Source organism: Microcaecilia unicolor, chromosome 5 (assembly GCF_901765095.1).
Source record: "Microcaecilia unicolor chromosome 5, aMicUni1.1, whole genome shotgun sequence".
Lineage (NCBI taxonomy): Eukaryota > Metazoa > Chordata > Amphibia > Gymnophiona > Siphonopidae > Microcaecilia > Microcaecilia unicolor.
Genome location: NC_044035.1, coordinates 157173389 through 157194212, shown reverse-complemented (window position 1 = coordinate 157194212; position 20824 = coordinate 157173389). Strand labels below are relative to the sequence as shown.

Below are 20824 nucleotides of genomic sequence, written 5' to 3'. Positions count from 1 at the left end.
ATTGATAGTGTAATGCATTGCTGTGAGGGAGATTGGGGTTCAGTTTCCAAGCCCAGACTTTCATCTCCGGGATTAGGTAGAAGTGATATTCACAGTCCTGGATGGATGGTTTCCTGAACAATGCCAAATGACTAAATTCAAACTGGTCCTGCACTGGGTTTCCTGGGAGTGTTACTATAATTGTTGGGTCAGATGTTAAGACTTTAAGAAGGGGAAGGGGCGGGGCAGTAGATTCAGGAAGTTATGAATGAAGTTTAGTGGTTCCATATCCTAGTAGGCAACAGTTCAATTGAGCCAAAAGCCAAAAAGAAGATATGGGAAACTGCTTGGCAAAACAAGTAGTAGGATAGTGAGAGACACTGTCAAGCACTGGATCACTCCTATGAATCCCCTTGAGGAGGGAAAATTTGGGGAAACTTCTATAGAGCTGACTAAGGAAGGCTAAATAACAGGTGATTAGTTATTAATTTTAGAGAGAGAGAGAGAGTCAAAAATGATAAAATAATTTAGAGGCTGCTGCCATACCAAGCCAAGATTTTCTAGAGCTGGTACCTGGAGAACAAATGGGAACCAATGGAAGAAGCCATGCCAGGAGATCTGAAGCCACACATAGGTGGTAGCATTACTTAATAGTATTTAGATTGACTATTGACTCTTGAGAAGCCAAGAGTAGATATTGGTGATCAAGAACTATGAGAAAGAATAGTAAGTAAATATAAGTTCAGTGCTAAGAAAGATAACTGGAAGAGACTAGGAGTTTAAGCAGAAACCACAGGCGAGTAATGGGCTTATCTGATTTTCCAGCTTCGGAAATACTGAAAGTGACAGACAAACAGGTGAGAGAAACCTTTTTCCCATATTCAGTAAGTAGCAGGTTTAATAGCTATGACTGGCGTATTTCAGGGAACAGGGACCCCTTTGCAGAGTGTATGGGTAGGTTCATTGTGTGGTTTGGCATTGAATTTGGGTAGTTCTGTATATATGCTGCTGCCACAATGTGGTCTGAAGGTTACTGTTCCTGAGACCTGAATGCAGTTTTTCATGGTGAAGTTTGATCAGTGTATGGTGCATGTAGTGATCTAATAATGGGTGTGAGACATTATTTATTTATTTATTTATTTTTTGCAGGAATACATTTACCCTGATGCCAGAGACAGACAACACTTGCATTTTTTCCATAAAGGAGCTAAAAAGATACATTTTAATCTTGAGAAATACAACCAACTGAAAGATGCAATGGCTCAGGTAACGGGAGAATATGGATCTGGGGATCTCATTTTCCTGTTTAAAGAAACCCAAAAACTAGATTAGCCCTTTAGACTTTTACAAAAGAAAGAAATTGCACTATGCGGACTAACAGTGCAAATGTGAAGTGCTAAAATGGCTCCTAGCCCACAGTCTCCTCTCATTGGCAATGGTGCAGCAGGTGGGGCAGGGATACGCCAGTGAGTGAGTCGCACAGGGCACAAATATAGCTTGTGATCCTGGGGCTAACATGAGGCTTATAAGGAACAAGTTCTTGCCTCTAATGCTTTTTTGGGGCAATTTTCAGTTGAAGCTGTGAAACAAGGGGTCGTGAGGTGAGGGTAAAAGAGCAGACTCAGGTGTAATAAATTCAGACCAACAGATCTCGAACAATCAATTAACATTACTGCAAAACATTAACTCTTAAAAATGAGTCACTGTAATAATCCCTCCCCTTGTCCCCTAAAAAAATATTTCTGTATAGAAATGGTAGTGGATGGATGGAACAGCCTCTCAGTGGATGTAGTGGAGATGAGGACAGTCTGAAATCAAATAAGCATGGGACAAGGATCTATGATTTGTGAGGGAGAGGGAAGGGATGGTAGAGTTCAGCAGTTGGTGTGAGTGGATAAACTGGATAAGCTGTATGATCTTTATTTGCAACCATTTTCTGTTTTGTCATTCTTTCCAACCCAATAGAAGTTGGAATGAATTATATAAAAGGAGTCATGAATGCCTGTCTGGGGGCAAAATAACTGTCTAAAAATTAAACAGAATGAGGGAAAGCGGGGGTGGACAACCTGTGGACCATGGGAAGTATGGCTAGAAAATGTTATCAATCAGGTTTTAGTGATCTTCTTTAAATACTATATTTACTACTACTACTACTACTACTTAACATTTCTAAAGCGCTACTAGGGTTACGCAGCGCTGTACAATTTAACATGGAAGGACAGTTCCTGCTCAAGGAGCTTACAATCTAAGAGACAAATGTACAGTCAATCTGATAGGTCAGGCAGATTGGGGCAGTCTGTATGTTCGAAAGGTTAGGTTTCGAAAGCAGCATTGAAGAGGTGAGCTTTAAGCAAGGATTTGAAGATGGATAGGGAGGGGGCTTGCGTAGGGGTTCAGGAAGATTGTTCCAGGCATAGGGTGAGGCAAGATAAAATGGGCGGAGCCTGGAGTTGGCAGTGGTGGAGAAGGGTACTGAGAGGAGGGATTTGTCATGTGAGCGGAGGTTACGGGCAGGAACGTAGGGGGAGATGAGGGTAGAGAGGTAGTGAGGAGCAGCAGAGTGAGTGCATTTGTAAGTAAGGAGGAGAAGCTTGAATTGTATGCGGTATCTGATCGGGAGCCAGTGAAGTGACCTGATAATTTCACAATTATTTTTAGAATAGCCACTCTAGTAGTTTTTGCTGACTTTATCACAGAAGGCCTGTGAGCTGTGTTTTCCAGCTCTGACATTATGTAATGTTGCTGCCTATTAATGGTGGTACTAATGTCCAGCTGGCTCTCTATGTATAACGGTTGCCCACCCCTGGGATATAACTTGGTATGGGGGAGGGGGAACCAGTAAAAGGACGCAAGCTTTAAAAACGGGCCAGATAAGACCAGGGGATTCCAGAGATGTAAGCCAACCCCCCAAAATGACCTAAATGCATTTCTATGGGAGATGGAGTTTCAACTTCTTATAGGTTATCAATAGAAATCAAACAAAATAAAACATGGAAAAGAAAATAAGATGCCTTTTTTATTGGACATAACTTAATACATTTCTTGATTAGCTTTTGATTAGTATTGGCCTTCCAACAGCCACCCAACTTAAAACACAAGCTAATCAGAAGTAAACTCCCAACACAGACTGAAAAAGAAAAGGGCACGTTTCCCTGTAACAGATCCAGCTGCAAGCTATGCCAAAATATTTCACAGGACCCCACAGTCATTCACAAAGGAAAAACATTTAACATAAAGGAATCTTTCACATGCTCATCTTCCAATGTGGTATATATCATTCAGTGTAAAAAATGTAATGAAGAAAGCTGGTGCCAGTCAGATTCCCACCCCTGTGGGCCAACACTTTACAGGACCAGGACACTGCACCAGTGATTTCACAGTAAGAATCCTGAAAGGTAACTTTAAAACAATACAGGAAGGTAAGACCTTTGGAGTCAGAATGATTGAATATTTTGACACCCAACAGACAGGACTTAACAAGGATCTGGGTTTTCTAGCCCATTATAAACCATAAAGTTGTATTGCTCTGTTTATCACTCTCCTCTCAACTACCCACACCCATCCTGTTAGACTATCAATGAAATGAAATGCTTTGATGTACCCAACCCCCACCTTGCTGGACTGTCATTGAAATGCTTTGAAGCTTCACTTATATATACTATCAACTAACACATTTGCTTATTTCCGGTCTGATGAAGAAGGGCAACCTTCGAAAGCTAATCAAGAAATGTATTAAGTTATGTCCAATAAAAAAGGTATCATCTTATTTTCTTTTCCATGTTTTATTTTGTTTGATTTCTATTGATAACCTTTAAGAGTGGACTAACACGGCTACCACACCTCTCAACTTCTTATAGTATAGCAAAATTAATGGAATGGAATGAAACTTCACATGTGGGGAAAAAAACCCAGTAAAAAACGCACTAAGTTTGAAAATGGGCCAAATCAGTTCAAGGTTCCAGAGAATTGAGCCTCCCAAAATATGGCCCAATGCATTTCTGTGGGAAAAGGCGATCCAACCTCTGTAACATAGAAACTGAGTGAAATGTAACCAATTGAACAAGGCAATTTAAAAGTTGGAATTCCCTACTCTTACAAACCCCTAAACTACTCCTTGCAATTGCTGTACCACCCTGCAATTGCTACCCCATATCACATAATGCCCCCACATCCAGAAAATATTCCTTGCTTTACCACACATCACCCCTACTTCCTAAAACTACCTCCTGACACTGGCCCACTAAAGAAAAAAAAATAAAAACCTGCTCAACCATCTTGTAAACTACACCCATGCTCTAAAAATAACCCTTTACAAAGTATGCCACATCCAAAAATTACCCATTGTAACTGCCTCATCCTCACAACTATCCCTTAATAGTCCAAAGTACTTCTTCTCCCTCAAACTTGGCTGCTCCACAAGTGCCCCCATAATTCTGGCTACTTCTCCTACCACTCAGACACACGTGCACTCATGCATGCACTCATGCCTACAGGGAATGTTAATATTTCCTTACCCCTTTATTTCGTTTTCTTTGTTAACTAGCCGTTGAGCCCGTAAAAACGGGCTAGTATAGGAAAGGGGGGGGGGGGTTGAAAGCCCCTTCCCGTCGCCGCTGCAAGCCCCCCCAAGTCGCCGCCTCCCCTCCATCCAGCCCAGGCCCTCGCTCCGCTATTGAAACAGCGAGGGAATGCAGCACCCAACTCTGCTCTGCTGAGCTGCCATCCTTCCTTCTCTGCCTGTGTCCCGCCCTCGTGTGATGTAACATCGTCGAGGGCGGGACACAGGCAGAGAAGAAGAAGGAAGGACGGCAGCTCAGCAGAGCAGAGCTGTGTGCTGCGTTCCCTCGCTGTTTCAATAGCAGAGTGAGGGCCCAGGAGGGTGGGGGGAGCGTTAGCGACGGCGGTTTCGTCCCTCGCAAATGCGCAATAGAGACCCTCTCTGTTCCGCCCCCATCATCACGTATTGACGCGGGGGTGGGGCAGAGAGGGTCTCTACTGCGCATTTGCGAGTGAGTACGACACTCGCCATTTATATGTTTGATTCTACTCTGAAAACTTCAAGAATTATCCAATGTTTTTTTTTTTAGTTGTAACTATTGGCACATTTTGGCACAAGAATTTACAAAAATGTGCAGTGATTACATTTCTTGCGGACACTATAAGACCAGCCGGTCTATGATAGTCCTATGAAAATTTACGAGCACATTAAAACAATGAGTATGATGATTCAAATAGGAGTATGTACCAGTTTATGGGAATTGTAGTAGTGTAAATTTGTATTTTTCCCATGGAAAAAGATACTTTTACTCCTGTTGTAGTGTGGTAGATTTTTTCAGAAGTTCGCAGAATTTTACATTAATGTCCAGAAGGTAGATTGATAAATGTTTAGAAAGTTTTCGGAGTTTAAAAGCTCTATATGCAGTTCCATGGTGCCCCCATCCAAAAAAAAAAACAAAATACGTGAATGAGTCTGCCTGTGTCCATTATAACTAGTAACCGAGATTGTAGGTAGGATCCGGCCAATGGGAATGCAGTGGAGAGTGGAGGACTGGAAGGCAGCTCAAATCACAGGGAGGGAAGGGAGGATCTGGAGTAAGTTTCTGTGCTGTGGAAGTGAAGTTTCTGTATCTAGAGGGAGGCAGAAGATCAATGAAGCACCTGCAAAAATGCCACAATATTTCTATTGAAGAAGCAACTCTGTAGTTTGCACTGCATTATACTATATTGATTCACTTTACCAGTAGGCATGCCTTCTAACCCAAACCACCTCAAAATTCTATCCATGTAAAGTAGAGAGGTGTGGTAGCCGTGTTAGTCCACTCTTAAAGGTTATCAATAGAAATCAAACAAAATAAAACATAGAAAAGAAAATAAGATGATACCTTTTTTATTGGACATAACTTAATACATTTCCGATCTGATGAAGAAGGGCAACCTTCGAAAGCTAATCAAGAAATGTATTAAGTTATGTCCAATAAAAAAGGTATCATCTTATTTTCTTTTCCATGTTTTATTTTGTTTGATTTCTATTGATATCCATGTAAATAAAGATGCTTCTTCCAGATAAACGCTGAGACACACCTTGAGTTGTCATTCTCTGAAACTGCTCAGGCCACAAATTAAAGATGCTTTAGCAACCTAGTAAAGGCCTAACAGGAGAGAGTCCATCCAAACCCACTCACCCTCCCCAGTTGTGCCATATCCAACATGTAATTTCTGCTCTGAAGAACATCACTGTATTAGATGTCTCCTGCAAGAAAATCGCCAAGCCTTCCTACCTCTTTCCACTCCCATTCTATCCAATTTTAATCCAGGGTTAGGAATGTCACAGGGAAGGCAACCCAAACAGGGAGGCAAGGTAGTAGCTATAAAAACCTTGAGGATAGGATATTCCCTGGATGCAGGTGTTGGCCCTTCCCCTGTCTGGTTACAATATAGTACATGTATTATTTAATTCTTGGGGATTCTAGTTTCCAGTATTTCATATTTTTACTTTCTAAAAGAGGAACACTGCAAGTGTTGCTTTTAAGAAGTGGGTGTACATGGCTGCATGGGCTTAGAAGTATTTATCTACAGAGTGCTGTGGCTAGCCTCTTCGGGACAAGTTGTTGCAATGAATGTTTAAGTAGTTTTGTAATTACTGTAGTTATAGTCGCAATAAATTACAAAAAAAGATTGAATCCTCTTTCATTCTCTATTTGTTAAGTTTTGATGTTCACTGTAGCATGCCTGTCCTTCCAATGAATCTGGAGATTATTCTCTCTAAGCTGTGAAAAATCTACTAGGGAGTGAGTTGGCACTGTATTAGGATACAGAAGTCAGGGCAACCAATTCACACAGCTTCCTCTCCCCACCTAGCTTAATGCACATTCTTCTCTATTTGAGGTCCTTCTCTTTACACCTTCCCAGAATACGAGCAAAGTTCAAATGAAAAGGGTCTTCCAAATCAGGAGGCATCCTGATGCCTAATTACTTATTGATTCATTGATTACGTTTAAATGATTACGTTGCAACTCCTGAGTTCTTTCAGTTTACAGGCAGAGAATTAGACTTATCAACATTCACATAATAACCAAATAGTCTCCCAAATGGCTCAAGCATTTTAGTTCAAATAACATCAACATACCATGCTGGATTTGAGTGAACCTTCTAACAAGCTTAGCCAACCCCTTTATCATGGATGTGAACAGTAGGCATCCCCACTTCATCCCCCTAGTAAGTGGGAATGGCTCAGAGAGGCAGCCATGAACACTAATCACTGCTCTATACTGGGCCATGACCCACTTAGTTATCACCTAAGCCACATTCTCCCATAGTACCCTCTAAGAGCCCCAGTCCACCGTAATAAACACATATCAAACGCCCTTATGACCTAGATGTCCCTTGGCCTAGGTGATCTCCATGGGCCTCAACATAACATAAGATCTACACCCCCTTCCTAGAAATCATGCTTGGTCTTTGTGTACTAATTGAGGAGAAACCTGCTCCAGTTACACTGCCAGAACCTTGATGATTGTTTTTTTAAATATTTTCATTCAAAGGAGAGATCAGATAGTATAAGTAGTCATTTAGCCCTCCTTTGGAATTGCCACAATATGTGTTTCAAACATAGAGGCAAGCCAGCCTGAGTCCAGAACACATCAAAAAAGCCTAACTAGTATGGGATTCATTTAAGGTAGTGGCTCTCAAACCTTGTCCTGGAAGCACCCCAGCAAGTCAGGTTTTCAGCATATCCCCAGTGAATATTCATGAGAATTTGCATGCACTTCCTCTACTGCATGCAAATCTATCTCATGAATATTCATTTTGGGTATCCTGAAAACCTGACTAGCTGGGGGTGCCTCCAGGACCAGGTTTGGGAACCACTGTCTTAAGGTTTAACTGTATACACAGTGGGTAGTTTTCAAAAAGCCTTTTTTTTTTAACCCAGATAAGTAGCTGTTTGCATGAGTAAATGACTCTTGAAAATAGCCAGCCCTCTGTGACCTTGTAAAACTTGAGCTTAGTTACTAGAGCACATACTAAGAAACTATTCCCACAAATTTATTGAATGCACATCTTGTCTAGACGTCTGTCATCTGCTATTCTCTATTTTCCATCTAGGCACATATTGCCCTCTCCCTTTCTCTGACAGTGCTGGATAATAGGGCTTTATCTTCAGAGGGCTTTCTCACAGCTACTCCTTTTTCTTTTATGTTTAGGCGGAGTTGGATCTGAGGCGGCTGCGGGACCCTCTACAGGTGCACCTTCCCATCCAACAAATCCAAGAGAAAGATTGATACCTAGAGACATTTTTCCTAGCAGAAACCTGCAAGAGCATTCTGGCTTTTGAAATAAAAACAGTGCAGGTGTGAGCTGGGACCTGGTGCAGGGGCTGAGCTTTTTTTAAAAAAAAATTTTTAAGAAAGGAAAATGAAGATAATGGAAAGATATATAATCTGAGTATCAGGCACAGTGGGACAGAGCTGCTGTCATAAGAGCGTTGAAGATTGTGTGATTCACAAATTTTTCTGTTTTTCACTCTGTATGTTCTGTGCAGAGTGCATGGTTCAGGGTTTCATGCTGAGAATGTAATGATGGTGGTGCTTTTTGTTTTGGCCTTTTTTTTTTCCTTTCTGTTGCAGTTGAGGTATGATAGGGTCTGCGTTTCTCATGCTCTGGGTCCATGACTTGGGCTTGGAAATAAAATGTACAATCGGAGAAGCCATTGGGAGGTGCTGCAGTTTTGCCTTCCAGTGGCATCCAGGTGTGTTTGCACCATACACATTGCACTGCTGTTTCCCATTTTTATGATCCATACTTGCCCCTAAGTTCTATTGCCCTCTTGTAGCTCAACACTGATCAGTTTTGTTTTTTCTTTACCCAAAGTCTCGAACAGTATAAGGTTTGTGAGATGCATATAAGAGAAACACCCCTGTGAAATAAAAGATGGGGTTGGCATGCTTTTGCTGAGCACTTTTCTGTTTTCAGACTTAATTGGACTTAATGAATGAGAAGGTTTCTATGTATTCTATAGCCTGAGAAGGGAGTCCCCACCCTTTATCTAGTGGTAGGTTCAATCAGACTGTGAAGAATCATTCTAGTCTGTCTCATTTTGTCACGAGGGAGAGTGCCTCAATCAATGTCTCCTGAAGAGCGTTTTCTCCAAATATTAGTCTTGCAGCAGGCTGTTTGGTCCCATCATAATGCTGTTTTGGAGAATAATAGTTTACAGGTAAGTAATTGTATTCTGATTCCTGACTTGGGTGCTGTCTGAGGAAGAAGGGTCCAATCTTAGAATCAGAGCAGAAACCCTTGAAACTTCCTTTCCTTTTTCTTGGTGCAGCAGTGTAACAGGTCTTGCACTGGGGACAGATTTTTGTGTCGCATGACACATTGGAGAACTTAAGTGGTAGTAACGACAATGGGTTTGTTTGTTTTAGAAGCATGTTAGAAAATTGGGGTTCATATAGGCATGTGGGGCCCATTTGGAGAATGACATTCTTTCCCATCTGAGATACTGCTCGAGACTTGGGATATGTGGTACAAATTCAGAGGCTATATTTTTCAAAATCCTGTCCCACAGTGTTGAGGGAAAGGGGTTTTACTTCCAGGAGGAAAGAGAAATTGCATTAAAATGAAAATAAAGCAGACATCCAGTGCCTTGCAAGTGTAGAAGAGAAGCTGGGTGACCTTGCTGCTGTACCTGGTTAATGTTGCGGCAAGCAGAGCCAGACCTCCCCTTGTAGCACACTCACTGATGGTGCACTTGGACAGATTGATGCCTCATTCAAGGACACAGTGGCACCAGGACCTGCACAGCTGCCACCTCTCCTCCTGCCTGCAGAGTGGGAGAAATGAATGCACGATCCTCTCCTCTCACCTTTTCTTCTTTTCCCTTTGTCCTTGTTTCCTTTAATTTTTTAAATAATTGGTCTGCATTATTTTAAATGTTTTATCCAATTTGTGGGCAGAGTTTTAAAACAAGAAAGTTAATGCAGTCCTTTTCCCAAGGATCGACGTGTATATGTGTGCAAAGAGGGGGAGGGGGCATGGAGGGAAACAAACTATTGAATGTGTAAAATCCTGTATCATTTATGAAATATGTATAAAGGAAAATGTAATTCTGCAACAATAAATACATATGTTTTTTGGAGTTGGGTGTTAGAATTTTTGGCCTTTTTTGTTTGTTATTTTACATTTAAAAAAATTACCCCATTGTTTTCTCCTGTACCTTTGGACATTCAGCTCAATTAGAACTGATCCCTGAGGTTATGTTGCTATGGGCTTTTATTCATATCCACCTGGGGTTTATTCCTTATTTTTCATCCTTCTGGCTAAGTATTAGAACTTTTTCAGAAAACTTCAATTGAGTCTTTAAGTCCAGCCACTTCCTGCAGAGATGTGAATGCATTCTCCAAAGAATTCCCAAACTCAAAGGACTGGAAGACCTTGTTTCTAAATCAAACCTGGTTGTCCCCTCCATGTTTCTCTTGCTTTCACTATATATTTGTGTCTGTCTGGCTTGCTGTCTTTCTGCCTTCTTGTGTCTGTCTTACATATATTGAAAAAAGACCAGGCGTCCATGAAGTGCAATTATTTTCTGATTATCTAATAGTTTTCTTTAGGTGCGTGAAAGCTATTAAACAAAATGTTTTCCCATAACATGTATGCTTTTATCTTAAAATTGATTTAAAAAAATAATTTTCAGATTAAACTTATGGATCTAGTCAAAGGGGGAGAAATGGTTTAAAAAGAAAATTGACAGAAATGATCTGCTATTAAATTTATGGGCCTAGCCAAAATGGAAAGGGGGTGGCAAGCAAAAATGAAACAGAATAATCAACTTTTGCATTTGGAGCTTTTCTGTGGATAAGCAAGGTAATGGAGCTACAGGTCTGGGTGAGGTCCTTGATCATAAACCTGTTCTGGATTCTTACTCTCCTAAAAGCTCAAAAGAACATGCATGGGAGCTCCATGCTAGGAATGGTCCCAGATCCTCAGTATTTCATTTTGGCACATGTTCTCTTTGATCCCCCCACCCAAATTAAAAAAAAAAAAAAAAGAATATAGATTCAGTTGCCTCATTCCATGAGTCTCAAACTGGGAACCCACAGAAACTTCAGATACAGTAATTAGAGTCATGGAACTGCTAGGCTACTCTCAAGCATCACAGTCCTTGCTTTCAGAATAGAGCAGTGCAGGAAGTAAATGGCATGGTGGAAGTGATAAACAGAGGGTAAGAAAGACAGACGCATTTTCTCTTTATACACCCTGGCAGTTGAGCGCCCTACCTGGCCACCCTCAAGCACTCCCGAGTCCTCAGGAAAGCCCCCAATCAAAGATGCAAAAACAGTTTATTTAGATATCTCTGACTTTCTCTTTCACTCTGAACATATTCTTAAAGGGACACTGTCATCTACTCCCATCAAAAGGCAGTACTTGCTATTCCTACCAGCAATCTTAAATTTGCCAGCACCAGAGCACATTGAGTGTTCCTATGCTACTTGCTAAGCATTCTGCCATTTAGGAAATGCCCCTGCATTCTTTACCCATTTTACATAGAGTGGTCACCCACATCACCTCAGCCTGCAGATAAAACCTCACTGCAGGAAATTTTAGCTCTGCTCCAATCAACTTGTGCACTGCCCAGGAACAGGATCTAGGTGTCATCGTTGATGACACATTGAAACCCTCTTCTCAATGTGCAGTGTATGGCTAAGAAAGCAAATAGAATGTTAGGAATTATTAGGAAAGGAATAGAAAATAAAACTGAGAATGTTATAATGCCTTTCTATCACTCCATGGTGTGACCGCACCTGGAATTCTGTGTGCAATTCTTGTCACTGCATCTCAAAAAAGATATAGTGGAATTAGAAAAGGTACAGAGAAGGGTGATGAAAATGATAAAGGGGATGGAATGACTTCCCTATGAGGAAAGGCTAAAGCGGCTAGGGCTCTTGGAGAAGACACGGCTGAGGGGAGATAGAGGTTTATAAAATGCTGAGGCCCCAATCAGAAGCAAACGTGGGCACTAGAGGCCAATAGTACCATACTAGTGCCCGTGCCGTGTTTACTCCCGACTGATGATCAGAGCCGTACACGTGCACCAGCTCTGAAAGCAATGAGCATGCAAATGCATGCTAATCAGGACATCAGCTATTCCTCCCCAATGCTCAGCAGGCAGCACACCAAACATTGGTGCTGCTCCCGCAGCAAACACTACACCAACTCAGAGCTGGCGTTAGGATTTGCGAAGCATTAGGGAGGTATGGAGAGCCCTGTCCAGCATTCTAGCAGGCTCCCCCAACCCCCCCCCCCCCCCACAAGCAGTCCAGGCCCTGGTGGCTAGTGTCCCCCCCCATCACAGTAACACGAGAGGGGGTTCAACGGACCTGCAGCGCCCCCCCTTCCCACCGACATGAGGGCCTAGGGACTGAAGATCTGGTGGATCTCCAGCCTCCCTACCCCCCTTCCCCCAAAAGCAACCAAAAAAGTAAACCCTGGTGGCCTATGTGGGCTGCCATCTGAATCCTGAGCTTTCCTGGTGGCCTAGTGGAGCTCCCCCCCTGTACACTGTCACTGGAGGAGGGAGTAGCACACTACCTCTGTCTAGTGCCACCTTCAAGATGGCGCCCTGCCCAGTGCATCCTGGGATATGCAGGACGGGGCTTCCCTATTGTATAAGGGAGTTTCTCTTACCAGTATTGCAAAGGGTTTTGGAAATCCTTTCAGCTTCTAGGAAATTCTGCTGTTCAGAGTGGAAGTACTTCGCCAATTAGTGCATACAACGTGCCTAGAATTCCTGACCTATCTAATATGTCCACTGTTAGACTACTTGTTCATCTCAGTTTGAACCTACAAAGCAGTTCTATCTGCCAGCACTTATTTGCTATTGCAGCTTCCCATGATCCTGTAGATGGAAGGCCAGTCTCAATCCATCCCTTGTTATCCAGATTTGAGAGGGCTCCTCCATGCCAAATCTCATCTGACATCCCCTTTGGACTTCAACATCATCCTCACCCTGCTTTCCTACCCCCCACCCCTTTCGAGCATGTGGGCTAAGTGACAGATGAGTATCTTTCTTATAAAGCTCTCTTCCTAGTAGTCATTGCCTCATCCAGATGGGTGAGTGAACTGTAGACCCTTGTCCACCATTTCAAACCCGGTTCAAACCAAACTGAGCGGTATCATGGACACACCTTGGCTTCATGTCTAAGGTAGTTTAGGAGTTTCACCTTAACCAGACTATCTTTGTAGTCTTCCTTCTCAAGCCTCACTTTCATCTGGCAGGGTGGAGGAGTAGCCTAGTGGTTAGGGCAGTGGACTTTGATCCAAGTGAACTGGGTTCAATTCCCACTGCAGCTCCTTGTGACTAGACAAGTCTCTTAACCCTCTATTGCCCCAGCTACAAAATAATTACCTGTATATAATGTGTAAACCACTTTGTAACCACAGAAAGGTGGTATATTAAGTCCCATCCCCTTCCCACCCCCCACCCCCACATTGATGGCAAAAGACACACAGAGAATTCTAGAAGGGACTGTCATCTGTTCATCTTCTACAACCCTTGGTTATGTCCCTTGCAACCTTCTATCAGTCGTGCTGATGCAAACTCTCTTTGGCTTGACCAGTGTACTGGGTATAACACTAGTGTAGCCATGATGTTATCATGGCATGGATATAGCAAAAGAGAGGGAACGAAGTACAAACTAAAGTCCAAACAAAAAACAGCACCACTGGCCTTTAAAAATGGAACACACTTCTTTAATGAGTAAGCCTTGTCAAGGCTTACTCATTAAAGAACTGTGTTCCATTTTTAAAGGCCCATGGTGCGGTTTTATTTTTGTTAATCATGGCATGGACCACTGTGGTCAAAATTAATCTTTTTAATATACGGAGAGAGATTTCTTAGCTGCCACAGGTGAGGAGACAATTTTGTAAAATTTTGAATTAGTGGGATCAGAGTGAGTGATGAGCCTAGCAGAATCCTAAGATTCCTGATCTGTGATTGTAGGGGGGGGGGGGGGAGTTCATACTTTCCAAAAGGTACTTTGAATCTGGTTTTTGTCCACTTGTGTTAGATACCCAAAGAATCTGTTTTGCTTGGGTTCAGGCAGAGTTTGTTTGTTCAATATCAGCCTTTCACATTGCTGTTGAGGAATCTTAACCCACACTTTTCAGAACTGCTTTAATTCAGACACATTTGTAGATATTCATACATGAACTGTTTTTCAGGTTCTGCCACAACATTTCTGTTGGGGTCAAATCAGGATTTTGACTAGGCCAATACCAAAATTTTTAATTTTTTCTTCTTAGTCATTCAGATGTAGACTTGTTTTTGTGTTTTGGATCATTGTCTTGTTGCATATCACATTGACACTTCAGCCTCAGATCATGGACAGATCACCAGACATTGTCCTTAAGAATTTTCTGATACAGTGCAGAATTCTTGGTTCCTTCAATAATGGCAAGTTTTCCAGATGTTGCTGCAGCAAAACATCCCCACAGAAGCATAGTATCACCATATTTGACTCTTGATATGATGATCTTACTGTGGAATGCTGTATTTGCTTTATGCCAGACGTAATGAGACTTCTGTTGTCTGAAAAGTTCCAATTTTGACTTCTCTGTCTAAAGAACATTATCTTGAAAGCCTGGGGATCATCCAGGTGTGTTTTTGCAAATGAGATGAGCATTCATGTTACTCTTGGATAGTAGCAGTTTTCATCTTTCTGCTCTCCCATGAATCTCATTTTTTCAGAGTATTTCTTATTGTAGAGTCATGACCTCTCCAGCTGAAGCTAGAGAGGTCTGAAGTTCTTTGGATATTCTGGGATGTTTATGACTTCCCAAATTAGTTGTTGCCTTTGGAGTAATTTTGGCAGGCCCAGCCACTCCTGTTTAAGGAAAGAAGGGGGAAAGGGGAAATGGGACTTGATATACCGCCTTTCTGAGGTGTTTGCAACTACATTCAAAGTGGTTTACATATATTCAGGTACTTATTTTGTAGCAGGGGCAATGGAAGGTTAAGTGACTTGCCCGGAGTCACAAGGAGCTGCAGTGAGAATCGAACTCAGTTCCCCAGGATCAAAGTCCACTGCACTAACCACTAGGCTACACTTTGTGACATACCTCCAGCTCTTCAAGACACTAGTATGTCCCAATTCACTTGTTGAGAATCAGTAGTGTACAAGGGTTAGTGTGGATGGGTGGAGAGGACTGGGGGAACAAGGGGAAGTCTGGGATAAGTATAACATGGTGGGTGGAGTTACTTTGGAGAGCTAAAGGGTAGGGGGATATAAGAGATATATTGAGAGGTATCTCTGCAAGTGTGTGTACTTGTGGTTTAGGGGAAAAGGATAATATTTTCAGTACTCATGTTTTCTCCCTTTTTATGCAACCTCAGCATATTTCCTGCCAGTGGGGATTATGTTATTGCTGCCATGGGTGGTTTTGGTAATTTTAATGTCTCAGGGGTTGGATTGTCCAGCATCCTCCCCCCCCCCCCCCCCCCCCCCCAATGCTATTGTGCTCAATTCCAGAATCAGGCTCACATTTTAACCAAATGCTTTTTGGAAAAAGGCTACCCACCTCAAACCAGCAGGCTTATTACTGCGCTCGCTATGCCAATCCAGATTTGCTGTTAAAGTATATCATAAAGAAGCACAAGATAGACAAATATGTGTTCTGTCTCATTCAGATAAATCAGCAAGGATAGCGCAAAGCATTCATACTCACTGGCATGTGCTACAACTTCATAAAGTATTTCGAGGGGAAAGAAATCTCTCTATTTGGTGTCATCTACTTTTTCTGCTCAGTTTCAACAACCCCACAAGTATGAGGGTCACAAACCTTGTGGACATTGCAAAGCTTGTCCTATGTCTTTAAGTATACAGGTCTGGCAACATCCCAATACTTTAAAAACATACAAATTGTATGTGGATACTAATCGTTTATCTTCTAGGATGGTATACGTGATCATATGCCCCTGCTTTAAAATTTATGTGGGACGTATGGGAAGACCTATTTGCCAGCAGTTAAGTGAACATTGCAGCAGATTGAAGAACAAAGTTTTGACGGCTCCTATGGTGGACCATTGTATAGAATTTGGTCACACCTTTGAGGATATGAAATGGTTTATTATTGAACAAATCACTGCAAACTTTCAGGGAGACTGGGAAAACTATTTGTCTCTGCGTGAACAATATTGGATCTTTGAGCTACACGCAGTGATACCGGATAGACTGAATGATGGCATAGAATGGACTGTGACGTTATGAACTGAGTGTTAGTGGTGGGTTGCCTTGATTATTAGATTACCAGACATCGGGTTAAGCAACATATACAGTGCACTCCATGTAAGTGCACGTCGGATAAGCGCATGCTCTGTTTAACTGCATGCCGTACTTCGGTCCCGTTTTTGGTGCCATCAATTTCTATGGGGACAAACTTCAGTTTAGCGCACCACTGATAAGTGCAAGATTCGCTTATATGCATGGTTTTCGCTCCTCTACAGGAAAGACTGCATAAGCGTGCACATGGAATATGAAAGCCGATTGGCGCATGGCAGGGCTGGTGGTTGGGAGGCTGGGATAGTGCTGGGCAGACTTATACGGTCTGTGCCCTGAAGAGGACCGGTACAAATCAAGGTAGGGTATACACAAAAAATTAGCACATAGTTGATCTTGTTAGGCAGACTAGATGGACCATGCAGGTCTTTTTCTGCCATCATTTACTATGTAAGCGGGCAAGCTTTGTTAAGGATGTGGAGAGGGACGAAAGAGATGCAGCTGTTGCAAACGTGTCAGATGAACAGGCTATTCACATCCCAGCCTGTGTTACTGAAGAGGAGTTTCATCACTACGTAGCTGTTGATTACGATCTACAAACAGCTGACGACAGCACTGATGTCCAGATATGTGCCTACATGCAGGCAACGACTGATGATGAAACAGATGAAGAAATGAGCAGCGAGGCACAAGCTGACAAAATTCAACAACTTCCTGTCACTTTTGCAAGAGCGCTGGAGAGTCTCAACACCGTGCGGGCCTATCTGGAGGCCACTGGATGTCAGTGCTAGGACAGTTTGGCAGACGTAGTCTATGGAGCTCACAAGAGTGTACAGAGGACTATGACTGATTACTTCAAGTAAGCCTAACATCAGTTAACGGAGACTGTATAATGTATGTATAATAAACAGTACTGTACATACATTGATGTCAAGCTTCTTTGGGTCACAACGGTTAAGTGCATGCTCCGGTTAATTGCATGTATTTCTTTGGTCCCAGACCCTTGCACTTAAGCGGATTGCACTCTACATGCAAATTCAAGTAATCTTTTCAGTGGTTTTGTTGTGGTTTTTTTTTAGCTTTTCCTCCAGGTGAACATTGGGGTCATTGCATGTTTGGGGAGAACTTATAATATGTTTAAGATGGACATTTGATTTTTCACTATTTGGGTTAAAGCATTCACTTTCTATATATATAAAAATTTGGAGGTTGGACTGGGAAGATAATATATGATGTGTAGAGCTGTTCAGGTGAGTCGCTTTTTAGCGGTATGACTCTGATACGTTGCTCGGCTGTAATTACAGCCTATGCTGAATCCTCCTTTAATCTCCAGCAAACAAAGAAATATATATAAATTAAATTTAAGAGAAATATATTGCCTTACAGGTTCTCCCTAGACATCTTGTTTAAACCTGCTTTTTTCACCAGCACATTGAGGGATTGACTATATATTAGTAGTTCCCATTTGTTGTCTCTCCCTTGGGGATTATTTAAGGCATGAGTTTTGCCCTTTATTTCATAGTTCTTTTTCTATCTAGAGGTTGGAATCTTTTTCTCTGGCAGTCACTTTTTCACTGCTTTGTTATTGAATACTGGCTTGGTTGCTAAGCACAGGAGCTTATGAGGCACAACTCAGAGTTCTCTATCTCCACCTGCTGGTGAATGGTCACAACCCATTTGTCTGGACTGACCTTTTGGGACTAAAGGAAAGAAAATTATCAGGTAATAACTAATTTTCCGTATCATTACATCACTGAGAGAATTGGAACCCTACTGAACCCTAGAACAGCAATATACCACTTGGAAAACAGAGCAAGCTGAGCTACTACAAAGTGTTGCACAAACTAAGCACCAGAAGAATGCTGCACCTCAACTGCATATGCATCAACTTTCAACTGCAAGTTATAAATGGTAATATACAGACACAGTGAACCTGCAACCCCAAGAAGTCACTCTGTAAGCAGTGCAACACTGGAGAAATACAAACAAATGTTTGTGTTGTACAGAGGCAAATAGAGATGTTGGCAGTGCAACCCTATTCCCAAAGATAATATGTTACTAATCACTCAACTAAAAAAGAAAAGATGATTGTCTGCCTTTGCCTGGGCATTTTATTTTTCTAAGTACATTGGTTCCAGTATTCCTCTCCTGTTATCCATTGTTTTTCTATCAACTGTTTTCCAGGGTCTCCTTTTTGTTTGCCATTTCTTTTTCTTTACCATATTGTCTTCACTTCCTCTCCTACATTTGTTTCTGGAAAGGACTTTTCTCTTTTAATAGTTTTCGCCATTTATCTTTACTGCTTTTCTAGTCACTCAGATTTCACTTCTCATTCTGTCCCTGCTTTGCCATCCAGTTCACAATCTGTTTTTATTTCTTGACTATCTGCTTTCCATCTTTCTCTCACCCACTTTTCCAGCCCATTTTTTCACTGATGCCTACTCCCAGTTCATTGTTTCTTATTCCTTTCCCGGCCTTTAATTCTCCCATCTATCACCCATTCCTTAGTGCTTTATTTTCCACCATCTTTACACATGCATTCCATAGCCCTCATTTACTTTCATTCCTGCACTAGCCCCTGTCCTTTTCTCATTTCCTTCCCCTGCCTGAGTCTGAATTTTGACCCTTGCCTCATACCCATCTTCCCAGTACCATCTTTCACTGCTTCAGATCCATTTTCACACCCTCACTTCATAGACCCATCCCATTCCACTGTTATTTCTAGCCTTATCTATCCTTTTCTACTGCTGATCCCCTCCCCCATCCTTTCCTTCCAAGCCCTCTAGGTCTTTCAAAACACCTATCCACCTCTTCCTACCCTTCAGTTCCCTTCTCTTAAACCTGACTCACACCTATTTCCCTTTCTCAAGCCCCTTCTAATGCTCCGTCCCCTGCTCATTCCTTAGTCTATCCTGCAGCCTCTACTCGTTGAGTGTGCCACTTCCCTCCACAAGGGCTGGTTGCTGATAGCACTAGTGCAAATGAAATGAAGTAAGAACAAATCTTTGATTTGATGGTGTATTTGCACAACTCTAGGAAATCCATTTTCTTACTCTGCACACAATCCACACTACTTTGATCACACCTCTCCATTCCATTGGTCACATACACGCACACACTTTTTCATGCTTCCCCTGCTCTTTCACCCTCATGTACTCTTATATGCAGGTACTTTCTGTGTCCATAGAGGGCTCACAATCTTAAGTTTTTTGTACCTGGGGCAGTGGAGGGTTAAGTGACTTGCCCAAGGTCGCAAGAAGCTGCAGTGGGAATTGAACCCAGGTTCAGAGCCCACTGCACTAACCATTAAGGTACTCTTAATGCAGTGTCTCGTGCTTTCTTCCAGTCTTCATCCTGATTTGTGTTTCCTAAAGCACAGGAGTCAAAGTAGTTTTTCGGTCACTCTACAGTTTAAGGGGAATCTATGTGGAGGGGCACCTTTCTGGCAAGGCAGCCTAGTTCTGTGCTGACAGTAAAGGTTGCTTTCTCTTAGCAGTAATAAACTGCATATTTAAAAACAACTTCAGAGCTGCACAGAGTAGGGTGGCTACATATGTGAAGGTCTGTGCATGTTGCTGTTTTCTGTTCTCTGCCTCCTGTTGCAAATGAACGAATGAGCAGCAGGACTTGTATACTATTAAGGTGTTGTGCATACATGAATACCTTGGAAATCTGAATGGTTTGGGACCCTGAGGATCACAGTTATCCACCCAAGTTTTAAAATACACTTGTCCAACCTATTGGCCTGCGGGCCAGAACCCAGCCCACCAAGTGTTTTTTTTGTTGTTGTTGGCCCTTGGAAGCTTGGTAATTCATATAGTGCTAACAGCAGGGTGCCTTCTTCCCAACCATGACTTAGCTCTCTGTGGCTCAAACTTTCAGAGAGCCAAGTCATTATAGGGAAACAGGACTCCCACCATTTTCTTCTGCAGCCAAGCCAGGTGCAGGAAGAAAAATTAGGTGAGGGCTCGGAGGGGGGGAAGGGTACATGAGAGAGAAACTCATTGGCAAACTTTCACAGTTAATAATTATTTTCCATTTTTGACCAGGGGTGGTGTCTTGAAGTTAGTTGTCTTGGGGGTAAGGTATAGGATTTTAATTTTCTTTGATTTTGATGCTTTTCCATTATTGTACATGTATTTTTGGTTGTATACATTATGGTAAACCACTTAGATGTAAAGATGATGGCTGGTATATCAAGTCAGTAACTGAACGGAAATGTGGCTCACATGATGCTGGATGGGGATGATCCAAGATGGTGAGGCAATGGGGGCACGGTACATAAATAGAACAGATGGCCCTGAGATGCTGAAACAGCTTGTACTTTCCAAAGGATTTGAAGTACTTTGTCCATGCTCCAGCTAGTAGAGTGGTGATCATGACTGGTGCTGAATCATATCATACCTGAGCAATTTCCTCACAGGAGTAAAGGTTCCACGTTCACATTTGAGGCAATATTGGGTTTCTGCACTTGTTTTAGACAAATGTGGGAAATGGCTTCTGCTTTATCCAGAGTTAATGTCTGAATTGCTGAATATGGGGGACAGCTCATTGAGAACTTGTTAATGGAGGAC

The 20824-nt window shown here is 42.1% G+C and overlaps 1 protein-coding gene across 1 annotated transcript in view; it reads left to right on the top strand.

The window, feature by feature from the left end:
• MCU (mitochondrial calcium uniporter) overlaps nt 1-10114 on the top strand; it is a 279546-nt gene extending 269432 nt beyond the window's left edge. Inside the window, exons 7-8 of the mRNA XM_030203483.1 lie at nt 1129-1245; nt 8181-10114. Of these exons, the coding sequence (XP_030059343.1) occupies nt 1129-1245; nt 8181-8258 (195 nt within the window). The 3' untranslated portion in view covers nt 8259-10114. The remainder of the gene's footprint in view (nt 1-1128; nt 1246-8180) is intronic.
• The last annotated feature ends 10710 nt before the right edge of the window (nt 10115-20824 follow it).